Consider the following 17,667-nt stretch of genomic DNA (forward strand, 5'->3'; position numbering starts at 1 on the left):
AAAAATCTTAAAAGGTTACTCAAGCTTTCTGTGTTCTTTCTTTTTTTCGTAGGAAACGTTATATCATTATCCATACTCCGAAGTCATATCCACTCGTAAAGTCAAATCTGAAGAGGGAACACTGTACTTAGACATGAAGTGTGGTAATTTGATGCAGCAACGCATCACAAGACTCCAAACCGAACAAGCGCATGAAATTTCTCGACTGATTCGCCAATACATCACAATGGAACAGAGGACAACAAACAATCAAGCGAGCAGCATGGCATACGGGCTGAGATGAGCAAAAATTCATCTCCATCTTCTTCTTTTTAACTGAAATTCAAATAACAAATGCTCAAGTGACCAAACAAACCCAGCTGATCTGCATATATTGATAAGCATGGTTAATGACGGTCCACTCTTGGAATTACTATATTCCTACAACTGTCCTCTTTTTTGTACGTTTATATAACTCAAAGCTTTAAAGTTTATTCTTTTACACTGATTACTTAATTTCTGTTGGAATTATAATTTCGATGTTTTTTTACTTAAAGAATGAAAAAAGAAAGTTGTTGTGAAAATGTTTATCTCATTTTCTTTTAATACAAATAATTTTTCAAAATATTCATTGTTTGTTCATTTGCTTGTTTTTTTATTTATCCAAAAATTATTTTAAGCGATGTTATGAGGATTCATTTACTAAGTGCACAAAATGTACTGACTATCCACTTGATATATTACTCCCATAGAAACTTGGGCTAATACTAATCACAAGATTTAAAAATAGGTTTAAAAAAGATCGTTTGAATTTTAAGGCATATAAATGCATTATATATTTTTACAATGTATCAAAAGTTAATAAGTGTAAATTTCAATACTCAATAAAAAAAATAGTCAAATTGTACGTAAATCGTGTTACCTCTAGTTTTGGTAATTAAATGTAAGGGTTAGTTATTTCTTTCACGTTCTGGACTCGATCTTGAAATTTTGGCTTTCATTTCTCGAGGCCAATTGTTGGCAGTGTGTCGAACGTATCCTGGATCTGTTGGAGAAGATGGAACATTTCCAGTTTGTGTACCAGTTGTAGATTTTCTCAGGACACCAACCCATTCCTCCAGGGCTTCTATCTCATCTCTGTGGCCGTCTGTACCTAGAGCTCGTGAGATGTAGGCGCGATCTCGATGTTTCAGAATTCCCGAAGCTATACGAGTTGGTACGTTGTCATATTGACTCGAATCCGAGTATCTAATTTATCAATATAAATACAAAAAATGATCAATTCCAGCTCAAAATATATAATAATAAACTCAAAAATCTATTCACCTCCCATGTTTATTATTGAAGTTGTCATCCACGTTTCTTTCAATCTTCATAATTTTTACACTGGGATTGATAATTTTTGGAAATGCAGGTTCGTACTTATCACCAATAATTGGAAATTTCGGGGTATCAATTTCATCAGGTGGTCGCATAATGAGTTCCTGACCTTTATATAAACGCCTCTCATTATTTATTTCATGCTGATAAGAATCTCTCAATTCTCCATCCGAATCTCTATATCGATTCAGATTTTCAGATTGTTGTCTGTCATTTCGAGCTTCTCTAATTTGCCTTTCCGCATCAATGAATTTAATATCTCCATCGTAACGAATATATTGAGATGCCACATCGACATCAGAAGTTGCCGGCCGATGTGCAGTCTCCGGAGATTGGCTCTCATCCTGACGATTTTTACTGAATTGTTTATCAAAACCTTCATTAACACTGCCACTCTGTCCATTCTCGTGTAGACTCTGAATACTTCCATCTTTCTTCGGTACTTTGGTCTCGTTCTCCACCGATAATGTTGTAGGCTTAACTACATTTCCATAAATTTCGTAATATTTTTCTCTTTTCCTTATTCATTCCTTATTTACGAGAATACGTGAAAGATTTTGTAATGCGAACGAGACATGAATCCATTCAATACCAGAATGGGAAAAATGTTAATTTACATTTGCACAAATAAATCGAGTAATACTAATATTTAATTTGTGGTTTGAATAGATGCAGTAAAGATATAGGCAGGAGTGACATGTGTAGAAGAATTTATTACTACGGAAGCTTTTATATTATTCTACGTCTGTGAAGAGAAAAATACATAATATCCCTCAAAATCTCAAAACTTGCCTGGATCCTTGTAAGTTGGGTCATCGTGTTGTGTCTTCTTCTTCTCTCTCTGTTCCGGCGTAGTCATAAGTAAATCAGCTATGAATACTAGCGCAGTAACGAGACATAAAGCACCAAGTACAGCAGCATTATCTACTAAATCAGGTGGAACACTTTCAATTGATGCCAGCGAAAGCGCTCCAACGACACCAAAAAGAATAATTCCCAGTCCAAGGAGAAAAAGTTCCTTAACAAAACATTGACATAATTTTTATTGTCACCCTTGAAATTATTTTTGAGATTCAATAGAAAAACGGGAAATCATTGTTACGTGCAACATACATTGCTGAAGTAAAAGACCAACAAAGACATAATGTGATATAATTAATATTTTTACGAGTCGTGAAATGGTGATATTGTTTGAAAAAAATTTTAATTTACTTGTCATCTTTGTAGGACACATGCCCTACCCAGTTCTAGTGAGAGAATTAAAAAAGAGATGACGAATCATTTTGAAAGATCAATGAGACGTGATAAAACCTTGTAACTTATTCGGTTGAATGAACCAAATTGTGGTGTAGAGAATAGAGCATTTATCAACAAATTTATATTCCCCTGTGAAGCAAGTTAATAGACAGACAATAAAAGAAGGAAAAATGAGTGGCTGAGATTTCATTACTCTCATCTAATAATAAAATTGGGTTTGGTTAAACATGACTCATTGAAAAGAGGTGAGCAAGATATTACGTGTAACTACGGGATGTAGTTTTCTCGCATGCACACCTTCACATATTTCTTCCCATTAAAAATATCATTCCCACTTTTTTATTGCCTTGATTGTCAATGTCACTCGGCGTTTCTCACGCTCTAGCACTAATGATCAACTCAAATTTTTTCTTCCTCCCCAAGATGGCAAATAATTTAATGACTCCTAGCACCGAAAAAATATTGAAAAAATTCCCCCAATTTTGAAATTTATTTATTGTTATGTACCGTTTTTTTTCCCTGAAGTTCGCCGGTGGCAGCAGCACATAATAGACCCATTGTGATTATCACGTAACCACCGCACGTTACCGTCGCCAGAGCTGCACCTGTAATAGTCAAGAAACACCAGGTCGAGGACGTTAAAAATGTCATTTATTTATTATCCAAGCTTGAAATTCAATTTTCATATGAAATTACCTACGCTACCCCACGTTACATTGTTCAAAAGTGACCATTCTCTACTATAATTTCGAAGATAGTGAAATACGCGTCTGCTCTCGTCATCTGTCACACGAAGTGCCACTACAGAAGCGATGCAAAGGAGCTAAAAATTCAATTCAATTCATTTTTCATAATGTTTCCAATCCACTCCGGTATTACTTACCACACTGATTATTCTGATAAACACTTTTCGATTAAACATGATAGCACGTCTTTTCCCATCAACTCTCGGCACTAGTAAAGCCTTCAATCGAGCCGCACTTGTTAATTTCGGAATTCTCAATTTTTTCCAACACGCGTGTGATCCTGAAATTCAATGGAACATTTTCTTGAGTTTGAAAATGTCCACAGACAATTTGCATCGACGAAAGACGGGCGCAGACTGCTGGTAAGTGAATCATACAGGTACTTGCGAGGCGCGTCCTAGAGAAGATGTTGTAGGAGAAGGAATTGTTTTTTCTCGACGAATAGACAGCAAGTCTATTCCTCTACTGATGGGGTTTACTATTGTCGCGTAGATTGCCGCATACGCAAGTCGCCTTTTCAGGGACCAAAAGCGGTGTCACGTAATGAGTACTGCACGTATATGTACTTATTAAGACATTACCATAGGTGAGAGGGCGGATTTATCCTAAGATTACTTAAATAAAATTTCCCCTTATCATTTTAAATTTCACAATAAATTCACTACCAACAACGAAGTCAATTCGTCATTCGGACTTCTCAATAAATTTCTTGGAATTATTAAATATGAAAATAATGTGTCACGCAGTGTCATTTTCTGTCATTTTCTCCGAACGACATTCCCTAGGTGGTCTTCACCAATAATTTCGTAGGACTGAACAACTTCTACTGGAATAAACAACAAATTACGCTTCTAGTTAATAATTGAAATGAGTACTATTAATGGGTTTGGACCACCCCATCTTTCTATTATTGCTTAAGATGATATCTCTCTCATACTCTCTTATTTTTATGTGAATTTATGTTGAAAGCGAGTTCAGTTTGAATTCTCGGTAGAGTTTGAATGGCAACAAAGGACGACTATTTTACAGGCCTTTTTTCCTAAAAGATTGATATTCGGGGAATTGTGCCAAGCCGAGAATCTTCGGAAACAATCCCCACCCTTGGAAACATCGTAAAAATTTTTATTGGTAGATTGTAGAACTCAGTTGGGATCTATTGGTTGTTGAGAATACACCGTGATCAGAGCATGTGAAATAGTATCAGTTCTCGTTTCGATTTCGCAAACATCAGTCGTTTATTGCATGGTGGCAATTGTCTTTCATTTTTCCGGAATATATTGTGTGGATCGTCGAATTATTAAATAATTAAACTCATAATAAATTAAACCCGTAAAACTTTTCCATAACTTCACGCAAGAATCAAAATTAAAAAATGAATATCTCATCCTCGATTTACCACCCTCCAGGTACGAAATTTTCGTGTTCATTCAATTGTTACGTTTTTTTTTTATTGAGATTGACGGATTCGATTAATATTTTTAATAGTGGACATGCCACGGACTAGACTGAGGAGAATTTCTCATCAATCAGCAGAACATGTTCAAACTAGTGTTGATGCACAAGTGGAGACAACAAAAAAAGTTCTCCAATTAGTCGAGGACTCGGGCTTATTGATAACTCAAAGAAATGGTCAGAGAAAATTAGGACCACCTCCGAATTGGAATGGACCAACACCCGACGCGAAGTGCGAAGTTTTCGTTGGGAAACTGCCACGTGATCTCTGCGAATATGAAATCTACCCAATTTTTCGAAGTATCGGTGAAATTTATGAAATTCGCTTGATGATGGATTTTTCTGGAACAAACAGGGGCTATTGTTTTGTGATGTACACGAATCCCAGAGATGCATGCAGAGCAATTGACGAGCTCAACGGCTTTGAGATACAAAGTGGAAAAAAAATTGGCGTTGTTGCTAGTATTAACAATTGCCGCCTGTGTGTTACTCATTTACCAACAGCTTTAAACACTAAAGCATTCATCAAGGTATAATTTCAATACTGAATTAATGAATTAATATTCTTTAGAACTGGCCAATAGGTAATTTTATTGTGTTGGTTCACCGATTTCTGGTGAATTGCGTATTTTTCAAATGATTGCAGAAAATTTTTGACACAACAAGTGGAGTTGAGAAAGTGGCAGTTCATCGACTTGCAGATAATCGTCCTAAAAATGCTCTAATTTTTTACAAAACCCACATTGAGGCTGCTATGGCACGACGCAGACTGGTACCAGAGAGATTCAATTTCATTGACGGCGCACAAATCACTATCGACTGGGCACATCCAAATCTTTTTCCCGAAAATGTTGTAAGTTAACGCATTTACTTTACCTCGACAACAATAATTATCAGTGGATTTCATTGTTTGCGGTGATCAAGTTAAAATACCCTTTGAGAGTCTACATGAGAGAATTTACGTGACCATGAGAACGAAAACAATAACTTTTTCTATTCTTATTATCTCACGGCAAATGAGAACGTGGGGATCTTTTCTTTCATAGGATTTTTCTTTCAATTCACTCGTGATTTTAGTCATTTTACCTTTCCCGATATCATCCGACTAGGATCAACAATAATAAAAAATACTCGCCGAGCCCGCGAATGCAATTGATATAAAGTTGAAAATTTTTGAATATTCTTGAATTTCCTCTACCTTTCATCCTTCAATTCTTCGTTACACCAAGTTAAATTTTCAACTGGATGAAAATTATTCTTTCTTGTTAGAACTAAGCCCTCGGGTTTCTTATCTTCCCCTCCATGAATTTCTTGAATTATCACTTCCTTCACAACTGGTTTGCCAAGTGTGCCTATTTCAGAATTTCACAATTAATAAATAAAATGGCAATGCAAAATGGTTTGATGAAAAAAATATTGACCGGCCAGGACGTATTCATGAGCATATAGAAAATTGAAAGATAATCAATTATTTCAAGAATGAAAAAAATCAGATCGTTTTGCTAATTGCTTTTTACGGACAACGCCATCTGTGTGATTGCTGGAGAACTAAATTCAGATTGAGTTGAATAAGTAAATGGAAGTAAAAAAAATTTAGCCTTTGGCAAACCACGAAACCGTTTTCTCACACCATAATTGTCGTGTTGATTACCGAAGATTTTACTTGAACGAGGATTCCATCTTTCTCCTCGTGAAAAAAAATTAACTCTAACGCGTATTCCTGTTTTTTAAAAAAATTTCCTGTAAGGCCATTCTACGCACGATATGGTAAATGAAAAATTAATAAAAATCGCAGGGAAAAAATAAAATCGCGGAAAAATAATGAGAAATTTTAGTCATCCGAGAAGAGCGAAAATGTTTTGACGGTTTAAAAAAATTGAAGTTTTTCCAAATACGATTTTTATGGCAGACTAATGTCTTGCGGCCATTTTTTTCTTTTATACCGAAATTGACTAGCTTAAGCGAAATTGAGTTTTGAGTTCTCGTACCAGTATTATCTACTCTGTACTGGTGGACTCTGCTATTCTCTTGTTTTTGCTGCTGGGCTCTGGTCTGCTCTTTTCTCGTCTGCTGGGCTCTGGTCTGCTCTTTTCTCGTCTGCTGGGCTTTGGAAACCAGGGCTCTAAAGAGCCGGTTGCGAATTGAGTAATCCAGGGCTCTGAAAAGAGCCGATTGAGTTTTGTTCAATCCAAGGTCCAAAGAACCGATTGGATTATGAGAATTCCAGGGCTCTGAAAAGAGCCGATTGAAAAATCAACAGCGATATTGAGAATTCATCCGTAGCTGACAAAGCCAGTCTTTCGAACGAAAGACGATCGTCGAGCGTCTGCGATGTGCCAGCCGCGCCGTACGCCGGAACCTCCACAGCAATTCTCTCGAGGAGACCACCGCTTTGCTGGATACTCCCATCAGGACACTGCAGATATAGACAGCGCCACTCTGCATTCCCTCTGCTCCTTCTCTGGATCGCCTCGTTCACTGCTTGGCCGCTTTACTCCTATGCCACTGCTGGGCTGCTGGATTCCGATGTCACTGCTGCTGGCTGGAGCTCTTCACTGGATGAAATTCAGGAACGAAATGCACCCCTCTGGGCGAGATGCACTATTCTTATACACAGTTGCGTCGCTGCAATTGGCGGAAATTTCGTAGTGGGAGTTTAAAACTGAAACCTGCGTACAACATACTGCGCATAATTTTAATCTTGAAATTGAAGTGAGAAATTTGGAAATTGAAGTAGTCGAATACCGCCCGGCGAGGGGCCCTCTCCAGGGTTCGCGCGAGTTGATACCACTGGACGAATCTTTGGAGAAATCTCATTTACGCGGTTAGAGTTGCAACGGTTACATTGAGGAGACGAGCAGCGCAGAGGCCAGCAGCGCAGATGCAAAGTCTAGTCGAGCAGATGCAGACCAGAGTACAGCGGATCAGATGGAGAGCAGACACAGACCAGAGCACAGCGGATCAGATGGAGAGCAAACGTAGACCAGAGCACAACGGATTGTAGCGGCGCAGACGCAGAACACAAAGCCGGGAGAGCTTACTCAATAATTAAATAAATTCAATTCGCTATTTTAATTTCATTATCCATATCGTATAAGCTCTCCATGGCCTACGCGAGTTGATATCCCTAAACGAATCCGTTTAAATCAACGTTATTAATTAATATGTGGGATTGGTGAAACGATCTGAAGAAATCCTTGGAAATGCCACCAGCGCTCGTGTCGTGCGGTAGCCTTCATACACATGTTTACTCTCACAGTCGAGCAGTTAATCTCGTCGAGTTTGCATTTCGGTATATTGTCGGTAGCAGTGACCGGTGAAGTTTGATTAAAAAAAATTGAAATCTAATATAGAAAATGTCCAAAGTGAGTGAGTTTTGTGATTATCGTAGCCCTCTGGCTACTCGTTATGCATCGAAAGAGATGCGTTTCAATTTTAGTGATCAAAATAAATTCAGCACGTGGCGTCGACTGTGGATTTTCCTCGCACAGGCTGAAATGGTTCGTAATTTATTACCCTTTTTTTTATGGCCTCCAAAAAAATTGAAAACATTTACAAGTGCAATAATTGATCGGACCATTAAATTTTATATCGAATAAATATTTGAAAATGACAACAAAAACGGAATTGTTGTACATTCAACAAATGGATAAAATTAAATCAGATGGGTAAATTACTCATGCATAATTCTCATGGAACGGTACAAGTGAATTTATTCTGGGGGTTATCTATTCTCTCTAGGTTATCACTGAGATATTGCTTATGAGTTGAGAACATTGCAGGTTATGAAAATAACAAAATCCCCCTAACATTTGATGATTAATTTCGTCAATTAATAGATGGCGAATAAATGACATCGCAAACGCGAAATCCACTGGTACACGTCGCATATTAGAAATAGATTCTCTAAATTTCGTGTTTTTTTTTTAATAAAGGTTGAAGAATGTGGTACATTAGACGAGAACGGAACCGTGAAAGTTGAAAAAAGATTTATTGATATTGGAAAGAAGAGTTCCACGAAAGATAAAAAATTTGTTGAAGGAAAAGTTCATCGTTCTAATATCAAAGACGAAGAATTAATTTACCCAAGGCTAGAATTGGCCTCGAGGATGAATGAGAATAAGCAGAAAATAAATGCACTGAAGAAATGTTCTCATTTATGTACATTCGACAAGCAAAATAAGCAAGAGCCGCAGCTCTCAGCGTTTGATAATAATTTCGGTGACTTGAATCAAAGAATAATGCACAATTATTCAGCTATTATTCAACCGAGTCTTAATCAACAATTTGGGCAGATTATTGACATACGAGATATCAATGGAAATAGTCACATATGCCTCAACAGATTTGTAGCACTCTCAGGAAACATACATCAATCAGCTGAAGTAGCTCGGATGCCTTCGATCTTGAATATCGATCAGGCGAATGAAACTCACCTGTCATTGATTTTAAATAATGTTCCTAACTTGCCCGCTAATTTCAATCAATTTTCTCAGAATGTACAGATCAACCTAGTCGGATGCAACTCCGGTAATGAGACATTTGAGAATAATCCTATGCGATTTATTATGCAAAATATTCATCACAATATTCAGCCATTTCAAAATAATAATACGCTGACAAAACCTAGGCCCATTCTCAGTAGATATCCTTGAGGAATTATGGTTTTCTTTTCAGAGCATTTTTATTATCCATTTTTCATTCTAATCAAGCAATCATTCCGGACAATTTTTATTCGATGAATGTAACATAACATGAGTGTATTCAGTTTTACAAATAATTGCGTAACAATAATAAAATTATTGTAATGAGAGTTTTTCGAATTTTAAGGGTAGATTCCATTATGCGTGAACAACAAAATAGATTTATTAGGATAAATAGCAAATATTGAGGGTTCCATCGTTTCGCTTGGTTGAACATTTTTTTTTTCTACCCAGATATCCAAAATTTTCTGGATCATAATGGGGCAGATCGTTTCTCTGACATGCACTAGGCAAGCATAATCGCTATTTCCAATTATAAAGAATATTAAAACAGAGTATTTAAGATTATTCTTTTTGCGATATGCGTATAAAATTATCAACTCACTCTGTGAAAACAAGAGCCATGACAACCCCATCCGCAAGTTACTGGAACCTTCATTTCACGTGTAGAAATTCCCAACCTGAAGGCAACACGACTCGATAAATCAGTAATGAAAATAGTCTGTTTGATTTTCACAATTTTGAATACAACTTTTTTATAACAAACGAACAATTAAAAATCAAAGATAATCACTGTAAAAAATAGAAAACTTCGCTTACTCAATTTTTTTTCGTTGACACTGTCGTTGGAGGTCTCGTATGTATCCATCACAAGACCTCATAGTTACATTTTCTTCCAAATTTAATCCTTGATTTGGGGTGGGGAGAGATGGATGAAGAGCACGATGTTCATGAAAATTCCTAGAAAAATACACAACCAATATCCCAGGGTTCTCCAAACGATTACGAAATTGGATCATTAATCGTACGTTTGCTGAGTTTCATTGGTCTCATTGAGACTTTCCATCACGATAGATAGCTCACTAGGAATGGTTCTATCAACAATTGAGTTTTCTTGTATATCATTATTTGAAGAGATTCTGCCACGTGCCATTTGATTCTCAATATTCCTATTCCGGTTTGATAAATTTGTGAGGCGCCCCATATCGCCAGTACCAGAAGATTCTCTGAATGTAGGGATATTCTCCTCACTTGGTTTTGCCACTGATAAAGGTTTTGATGAATACGAAGTCGTCAACTGGTATTCGCCTGATACAGATTGTAAAGCATCGGGAGTGCTACTTTTATAAACAATTGTCTCTGTGGAAATTTTATTGTTCATGGGTCCCTCGTTCCTCTGCAATGAAAGATCTGCCTCTTCTATACGTTCTATTATTTTTCTGTGTCCATTAGATGAATATTCATAAGTCGTTGAGTTTATTGTTTTGTTCCTAGTTTCCATATTACTAGTGTGAGGTGAATCAATGGATTCATAATTCCTTGGCAATTGTAACAGAGGAGAATTGCTCGTCAGATTTCTATTTGATTTCTTAATAACTCTTGAATCCTCTCCATGAGCATCTGCTGATTGTCGGGATTTTTCAGTCTCCGTGCCTTCGGACTTGTCAGTTGACAGACTTTCACGATATAGAGGTTTAGCTCGTTTGGCAATTTTAGTAGCAACGGTGTTTGGTGATAAGTTAGAATCTTCACGAGTGAATGTTGCTTCTGCAGTCTCTCGGGCTGACTTCTCGCTGAATTTTCTTTCAATTTCTTCACTAACTTTCGTTTTTAACATTGTAAATAATTTGTCGTAGACCTGGGAGGCGCCTTCTTCTAAAGCCGGCCACGATTTCTTGGATTTATTTGTAATCAAATTTGGGGAAGTGCCTGCTGATGATGTTGCACTTTCATCAGTCGGGATCATTGATAAATTTTTGCTTTTTGTTTTTCTTGTTTTATTCAAATCAAAGCTTTGATCGTCTGGTTTTCTATTCTTAAAATCAATAGCTTCACCAGACTTGGATGAATATTTCTGGCTTCCAAATTTTCTTGTTTTCAATTGAGACTGATTATCTCTCATACCCACTATTTCAGATGGACTCGTGGAAATTTCCGAGGATAAATCGTCTTTTTTAAAACTCTGTTGTCTCGCATCAAATATTGCCATAGATCTGTGAATCTTCCTCCCATTAGAATTTTCAATATCTGAGAATTACGGAGAACATGTTTAGTTCTTTATGAACAATATTTTCATTGCTGTTTATGAGTGATTAATTTTATTATTGGTAGATGTATTTTGTGGCTAGAAGTACCTGAGCTGATTGTTCCAGAACTATCATTTTCATTGGTTCTGCGAAAACTTTGTTCACTTTTTGACATTGTTCTATAATTATGAAAAAATATAAAATAAGTTAGGCATCATGATTTAAGATGGGGCATTTACAAAAAATATATATTTTCCTTTTATCATCCTGTTTACTGGTCCCTTTTCGAATCTCTGGTCGTAATTTTTTGACTGATGATACACTTTTTTTAATAACATCATTTGAATGCTCAAGTGCTTCTCCAAGACTATGCGCAGGACCTTGAGATGCATGAGATAATTTTTATTATTTGTATTTTCCCCATTTTTTAATATCTTCCACCTTGGCATTCTCTCCGGAATGAGAATTAGTCTTTAAAAATGTAATTGATAATGCAACGTGTAAAGACAAAAAATTTCATTGATATGACTTGAAATATCAGGTGAATAAAAATTATGAAATTAATTGTCTACTTCTAGATCAATGAAAACCTAAGTTAACTATGACGATTGTTTTTATTCATTTGTCGTTGTACGCTCGAACCCTTTTCGTCAGGCCTTTGATCACCAGAAGTTCTATCGATGTCAGAATCTAGAATTATTGCTGTAGTCCGCGGTAAAGCAGCAGAATTTTGATGTCGTTCATAGATTTTATCTTGCGTTCGACTCGGATGATGTAGTTGTGGATTTTGATCCGGATGGTCACTACAATTACATCTGATACGAAGAAAATAATTATTGAAAAATGTTTACCAATTTTCATCTGATTATTTCATCCTCAAGAAAAATTCAACTCACGATCCACAACAAGACCCACTTAATGCCCCTCGAACAATTACAACAGGAGGACAGACTCCTGAACATGGCATTTGATATTGTGGGCATAATATCGCGGGTTGAGGTACTTGAGGAGGCAGGCAATGACCAGAAGTCAAAAACGGTTGTGAAATCAAATGGGATTCACGGTCAGGTGTTACTAGTGATTGACCTGGGAATATTGATTACGATTGATAGGATTCTCAATGAAAATAATGACATTAGGTTGTTATTTTCTTTCAGCTCACATGGACTTGACGTTTGCATAATTTTCTCTTTCGTTTCGGCCCTTATTGTCTGAAATAAATATTAATGTTAATATTGGGAGATGAAAAAAATTAGAATGAAGAAGTACTTGTGCTTCTCCAGAACTTGTCATTCCGTTGTCAGTTTGAACCTGACCAACTGTCTGAATTGAAAGTGCTGGCACACTGCAAGGTGAATCAACATACTGACGTCTTCGGGCGAAACTAATTTTTCTTGTTTCATGTTGCCCAGATGTATCCATACTCGGATCTACCAAGCCTTGTCCACTTACACTTGTTGTTATTTCACATTTGCAAATCTATTCAAAAAACAAGAATAGATAAAGAGTAAAATCTCTAAAAAAAATAAAATGAGTAGTAAAAAAGTGGGAGGACTACATTGACATCTGAGGAGGGAAAGTCGCAAGCTTTTGTGAATAATGTTCTGGTTATTGGTTCAACCGATGTTGCCTCGATCGTTAATGGATGGCATTTTTTCCATGACGAGTATTTTTTCTTCCAGTACCTTAGGAATATAAAAAATTTTATTGCGCATTTCTCGGAGACAATTTAATTTTCGAAAATACTTACAGAAGAACTGCTATCACTTCCATCGCGTACAAAATACTGATGACGAAGCATAATATCATGGTCATTAAAATAGCCCAAAATGCCATAAGCGATGTGACATAATAAATTAGGGAAATGCCGGCGATAGCAAAAAGAATCATTCCTGTCAAGCTGAAAATGTACATCTAAAAAGCAATGAAGCACAAGTATTATTTCAACATTGGCATCCAATATTCCGGTGATTACTTTATTACCGGTGACTCGGGAACACTATCTCCAAAAAATTGATTCATTATATCCAATGCTTGAAAAAATAGGTGAGAGCTAGTCAGGCAGATTAGTAAAATGCATGCTACATCTGTCAAATATCTCACTGACATAGCTGTCAAGTAGACAGTCAATGAAAATACCACTAGCGTTGTCAGCTATAACAGATTTTAATGGGTGAAAAATTCCCGAGGGATTTCCAACTCGTTTTATTCTTTTTTTCCATTACAAATATAATAATAATTTACTTACAAATTGGATCAATCGTAAAAATCGCGGTAAAGCCGCAAGACCGGGATCTGAGTCGCATCTTGGTGATTTAATTTTTATTTCGGAAATTTCTTCCTCCAATGCTCCATTCCCCAGGCTTTTTTTTTTCTCTGAAAAATTTTATGGACGGGTCGTCATATTTTAAAAGTCCTGTTATGATTTTATAGTCATTGGATGTTCACCTTTCGATCTTATCATATTTAATATATTCTAATAGTTATGCATTAAATAATGAAATAGGTATTACAGTAGTCTGATAGGTACTAAATTATTTATCTGATAAACTGAAAAGTAATTCAATGTAATAAGTATTGGCATGATGTTTTGACAGACTGCAGTTCAATTGTTCGTTCGCCACTTCAGAGCCCACAATTGAATTAGCTTCAATTATGCATGTCATATATTGATCGATCCAATTTCAATTCACCATATATTTCCCTATTAAATTACTGGAACGAAAATTATTTTACGGCCGCTTGGCCTTAAATAAAATAAATTCATCATTTTTTGTTGACACTTGCAAAATTTATTTTCCGATGTCTACACCAATTCGTGATGAATACAAACAATATATAAATGCAATGAAATAATAAAATTAAATCTATGGCAATCATGCTCCTCAAATTATAACGCACATCAAATTCATCGTTGCAGACAATATTTCTATGGACGGACTAATGGCGGGCTAGTATATTAATCAACAGATAAATAAAAAAATCTTGAAACTAGGAATAATAGAGAGTTAAATGAGTGTTCGCTGAAATTGAGTGTAAATACTCTAATTATAATAGATTAGGATACCCAAATAAATATTCTGGCTAGACCAATGGAAGATCATTAATTAAAAATTATTGGACGGATTTGACATTAAGATCAAGTTATTTAAAACTTTGGATTACAGCATTATGCATTTGAACTTGAAAAACACTATAATTTTTGGCTAAAATCGATCTTCATTTTTCATGTATTAATATTGGCTTTAGCGCTGAAAATCAATCATAATATAATTAAATCGACGAGTTACCTTATTTTTCCGCCATTTCAATCCTTAGAAAGGCGGTCCATAAAATAGCAGAAAATATCTTGTAACTCCTCAATTTTTCTATTATCCCGTCGTAAAGCTCCCATTTGAATCATCATTTCCTTCAACTTTTGACAGGATCACAGAAAAATTACAGAGATGTCCGATTTTTTCCGCCATTTAGATTACTACGTGAATCTCATTGTAATAAAAACATCAACTCCAAATACTACGGCATTGACAAAAGTAAATACAGATGCAGATATTAACATGTCATTGTACTGTTTACTGGAATGAACTGCGTTATTCATCCCGTAGTCAATATAACTGTTGGTCATCCGTTTCCACCTGCGTATCATGACACTTGCTGCTGCAATGTGAAGACATGCACCCACGCTGGAAAATATTAGGGACTGAAAGAAAAAAATGCCTCAAATAAATTCACCCCCTAATATTCCGTGAGATTCAATAAATAAATATAAATATTGAAATGGTCCTGGGGATAAACCCATTTCGAATTACGAATTGTTTGCGACCGTTGCTTTTTGGCAATAATTTGAATTCATAAAAGTGGATGAAAAAATTTTGTTATCTCAGTTGGTACGTTGTACTAAGGCCTTGCTGGGACAACTAATTATCTTTTCGCTCCGCTGCTAGTGAGAGTCGGTGACTCACACAGCTGTGTAAATCAACACAGTCATACTTTGGGCGTAGTCTGATGCCGCAATTTAACTATTACTTTTTGTGAATTACACCGCTTATTGATGACACTTCCATATCAGCTCGTATGAATGTAACAATTCATCTGAATAATGGAATCCGTTCCTTCAATTTTTCAATCGATGTAATTTCAAGTTTATCATTGACTCATAAGCACGTCCGTGAATTGAATTTTAAATCAAGTAGCGGGATGAAAATTATTTTTTCTTTACCGTTCTCTTTGGGATTCTATCGCCGAGGAAATATCCAATGATGAAAATCACATTGATGATCAGGTATCCACAAACGGTAGTATAAACAAATCCCGCATCGTCGAGTTTTTTCTCAGCCGGATTAAGTATTTTCAGTTGAGAATTGAAAGGATCAACAATAAGTCCAATTATTAAAACCTCCAAAAGCTAAAACACCAGAAATTTTCATGAAAAAAAAAATGCACCAAAGAAACCGTAAAATGGTGAATTACAATCGTGTTTGTACTAACGACTTCAGCGATTTTAATGACCAGAGGGAGTGCATGACTCTGTTGACGTTCCTTAATGACAGGCGTGGGTGGTAAAGATTCTTCAGCCATCCTGACCCTTTTTGGTCTTCCTCTACCGTCTCCCAGCTTGGCAGATTATTTAATGACGATTGAATTAACAATATCGACTTGGAAATCAAGTCGAAACTCTGGTACCTACAATAATCAAAAATGAAGCTCTAAAACGAATTTTTATATGATTGTCTCACCTTAACGCTGTGATTCACTTAGAAGCTCCGTGTAAAATTGATGAAATTATTTGAATTAAAAAAGAAGGGAAAATTTCGTTGTAAGACTAGTAAGCACTTAACCGTGTCGTACTGCAAGTTAAACTAGAACGTCGAGCGTGACATCGACACTGCGTCTCGACATCAACAACGACGGGTTGCATAAGTGGGGAGTTGTACGGTACCTATACTTTTAAAAGGCCGGTTTTCATCCCCACCACATCACCAGGTTTGTAATAAACCTACTACACCGTGTTCTACAATGCGCGTACGCAACGTAGTAGGTCGAAAATTCTCCAAGACCCGAGGAATGAATCATTTCTATAGTAAACACACTGTAACCCAGATGCGCTCCAGAAATTATTCATACATTGGTAAATGTTTCAAAGCAGCTATATAGTCTCGGGCCATTCGATGAGATCAAATGCTAATGGATAATGCAGGTGGAAAAGTTGCACTGAGTTATCTGGAGGTAATTTGAGGAACCGGGAATTTTTGAATTGTGAAAGTGCTGAATGCATTAGTCACCATTGCTATGTATTGATCCAACCTAGAAAGCAATGGGAGAGTCTTGTTTAACTCGAATCTAGCGAAGGAAGTTGAATTATAGGGAGAAGAGTTATTCATTTTTATCATTGAATTTTTAAAATTTTTATAGGAGTAATAGAAAGTTGGGGAAGCAATCGGAATTCGTGTGGAACAGGTGTTGTTTGTCCAACCCACCCTCATATATTGATTTTAATTATTATCTATAGGGCGGAACATATGGAAGGGAATAATGAAATTAACCACAAGTTGCATTATTTCATTTTATTTCAAAGACGTACAAAGTTTCGATGATTGACCAGTAAAATGTCGTTTACATATTTATATTAATCAAATCGCCGAATAACAAATCAAATATTTTCAATCAATTAGTCGTGATATAATATTTGAGAGCTCACGTGATTTGCGTTGTTCTGGAATTTATGTAATTTCAAATTTTTGAATGTATTTATTGAGTTCTCGAGTTGTGAATTGAATAATTTCAAGTGTCCAGCCAGTTAACGTCATGCAGTAGTCCGAGGTAGATAAATAATACATGATGAAAATTGGTTAATGAACATGACTCAAGTCATGCGGGTGAACTGGATATTATTTCTTCCGAGCTTTGCTTTCCGAGGTCAGCTCCCAATGCTTGATCATCATTTGTCTTATTTTCCTCAATTAATGAGGTAATGAGATCTAGTCTAATTGGACTAAAAGTATTATTCCCGCCTGTTATTACCGGTCATCCAGTTTTGAATAATTGAGACGAGCTGATTACATTAGAGTTCATTTAATCCCCGTGCGTACGATGAGAGCAATTTGTTTAGCTATGTGAAGTTGG

The 17,667-nt window shown here is 36.2% G+C and overlaps 4 protein-coding genes across 4 annotated transcripts in view; 1 reads left to right on the top strand and 3 right to left on the bottom strand.

Annotated features, from left to right (window-relative positions):
* Positions 1-886, top strand: part of Myo10A (Myosin 10A) — a 21,168-nt gene extending 20,282 nt beyond the window's left edge. Inside the window, exon 16 of the mRNA XM_011312026.1 lies at positions 53-886. Coding sequence (XP_011310328.1) covers positions 53-283 — 231 coding nt within the window. The 3' untranslated portion in view covers positions 284-886. The remainder of the gene's footprint in view (positions 1-52) is intronic.
* Positions 785-6,056, bottom strand: LOC105270831 (uncharacterized). Its single transcript, XM_011312025.1, has 7 exons — positions 6,013-6,056; positions 3,500-3,642; positions 3,313-3,439; positions 3,124-3,221; positions 2,152-2,377; positions 1,306-1,840; positions 785-1,227 (listed from the first exon to the last, which is right to left on the bottom strand). Exons 1-7 carry the CDS (start codon positions 6,017-6,019, stop codon positions 930-932), a joined length of 1,434 nt encoding a protein of 477 aa, XP_011310327.1. The 5' UTR covers positions 6,020-6,056; the 3' UTR covers positions 785-929.
* A 3,444-nt stretch (positions 6,057-9,500) lies between these two features.
* On the bottom strand, positions 9,501-13,926 carry LOC105270833 (uncharacterized). The gene is made up of 14 exons (XM_011312027.1): positions 13,793-13,926; positions 13,528-13,698; positions 13,295-13,458; positions 13,103-13,229; positions 12,814-13,023; positions 12,707-12,755; positions 12,441-12,630; positions 12,187-12,359; positions 11,801-11,924; positions 11,653-11,723; positions 10,327-11,545; positions 10,118-10,258; positions 9,903-9,978; positions 9,501-9,820 (listed from the first exon to the last, which is right to left on the bottom strand). The coding sequence occupies exons 2-14, from the start codon at positions 13,651-13,653 to the stop codon at positions 9,683-9,685; spliced, it is 2,808 nt and encodes a 935-aa protein (XP_011310329.1). The 5' UTR covers positions 13,654-13,698; positions 13,793-13,926; the 3' UTR covers positions 9,501-9,682.
* Positions 13,927-14,656: 730 nt separating this feature from the next.
* Positions 14,657-16,463, bottom strand: LOC105270834 (uncharacterized). The gene is made up of 4 exons (XM_011312028.1): positions 16,281-16,463; positions 16,033-16,227; positions 15,764-15,949; positions 14,657-15,244 (listed from the first exon to the last, which is right to left on the bottom strand). Exons 2-4 carry the CDS (start codon positions 16,120-16,122, stop codon positions 15,020-15,022), a joined length of 501 nt encoding a protein of 166 aa, XP_011310330.1. The 5' UTR covers positions 16,123-16,227; positions 16,281-16,463; the 3' UTR covers positions 14,657-15,019.
* Between the last annotated feature and the right edge of the window lie 1,204 nt (positions 16,464-17,667).

Source organism: Fopius arisanus, unplaced genomic scaffold (genome assembly GCF_000806365.1).
Source record: "Fopius arisanus strain USDA-PBARC FA_bdor unplaced genomic scaffold, ASM80636v1 scaffold00095, whole genome shotgun sequence".
Taxonomy (NCBI): domain Eukaryota; kingdom Metazoa; phylum Arthropoda; class Insecta; order Hymenoptera; family Braconidae; genus Fopius; species Fopius arisanus.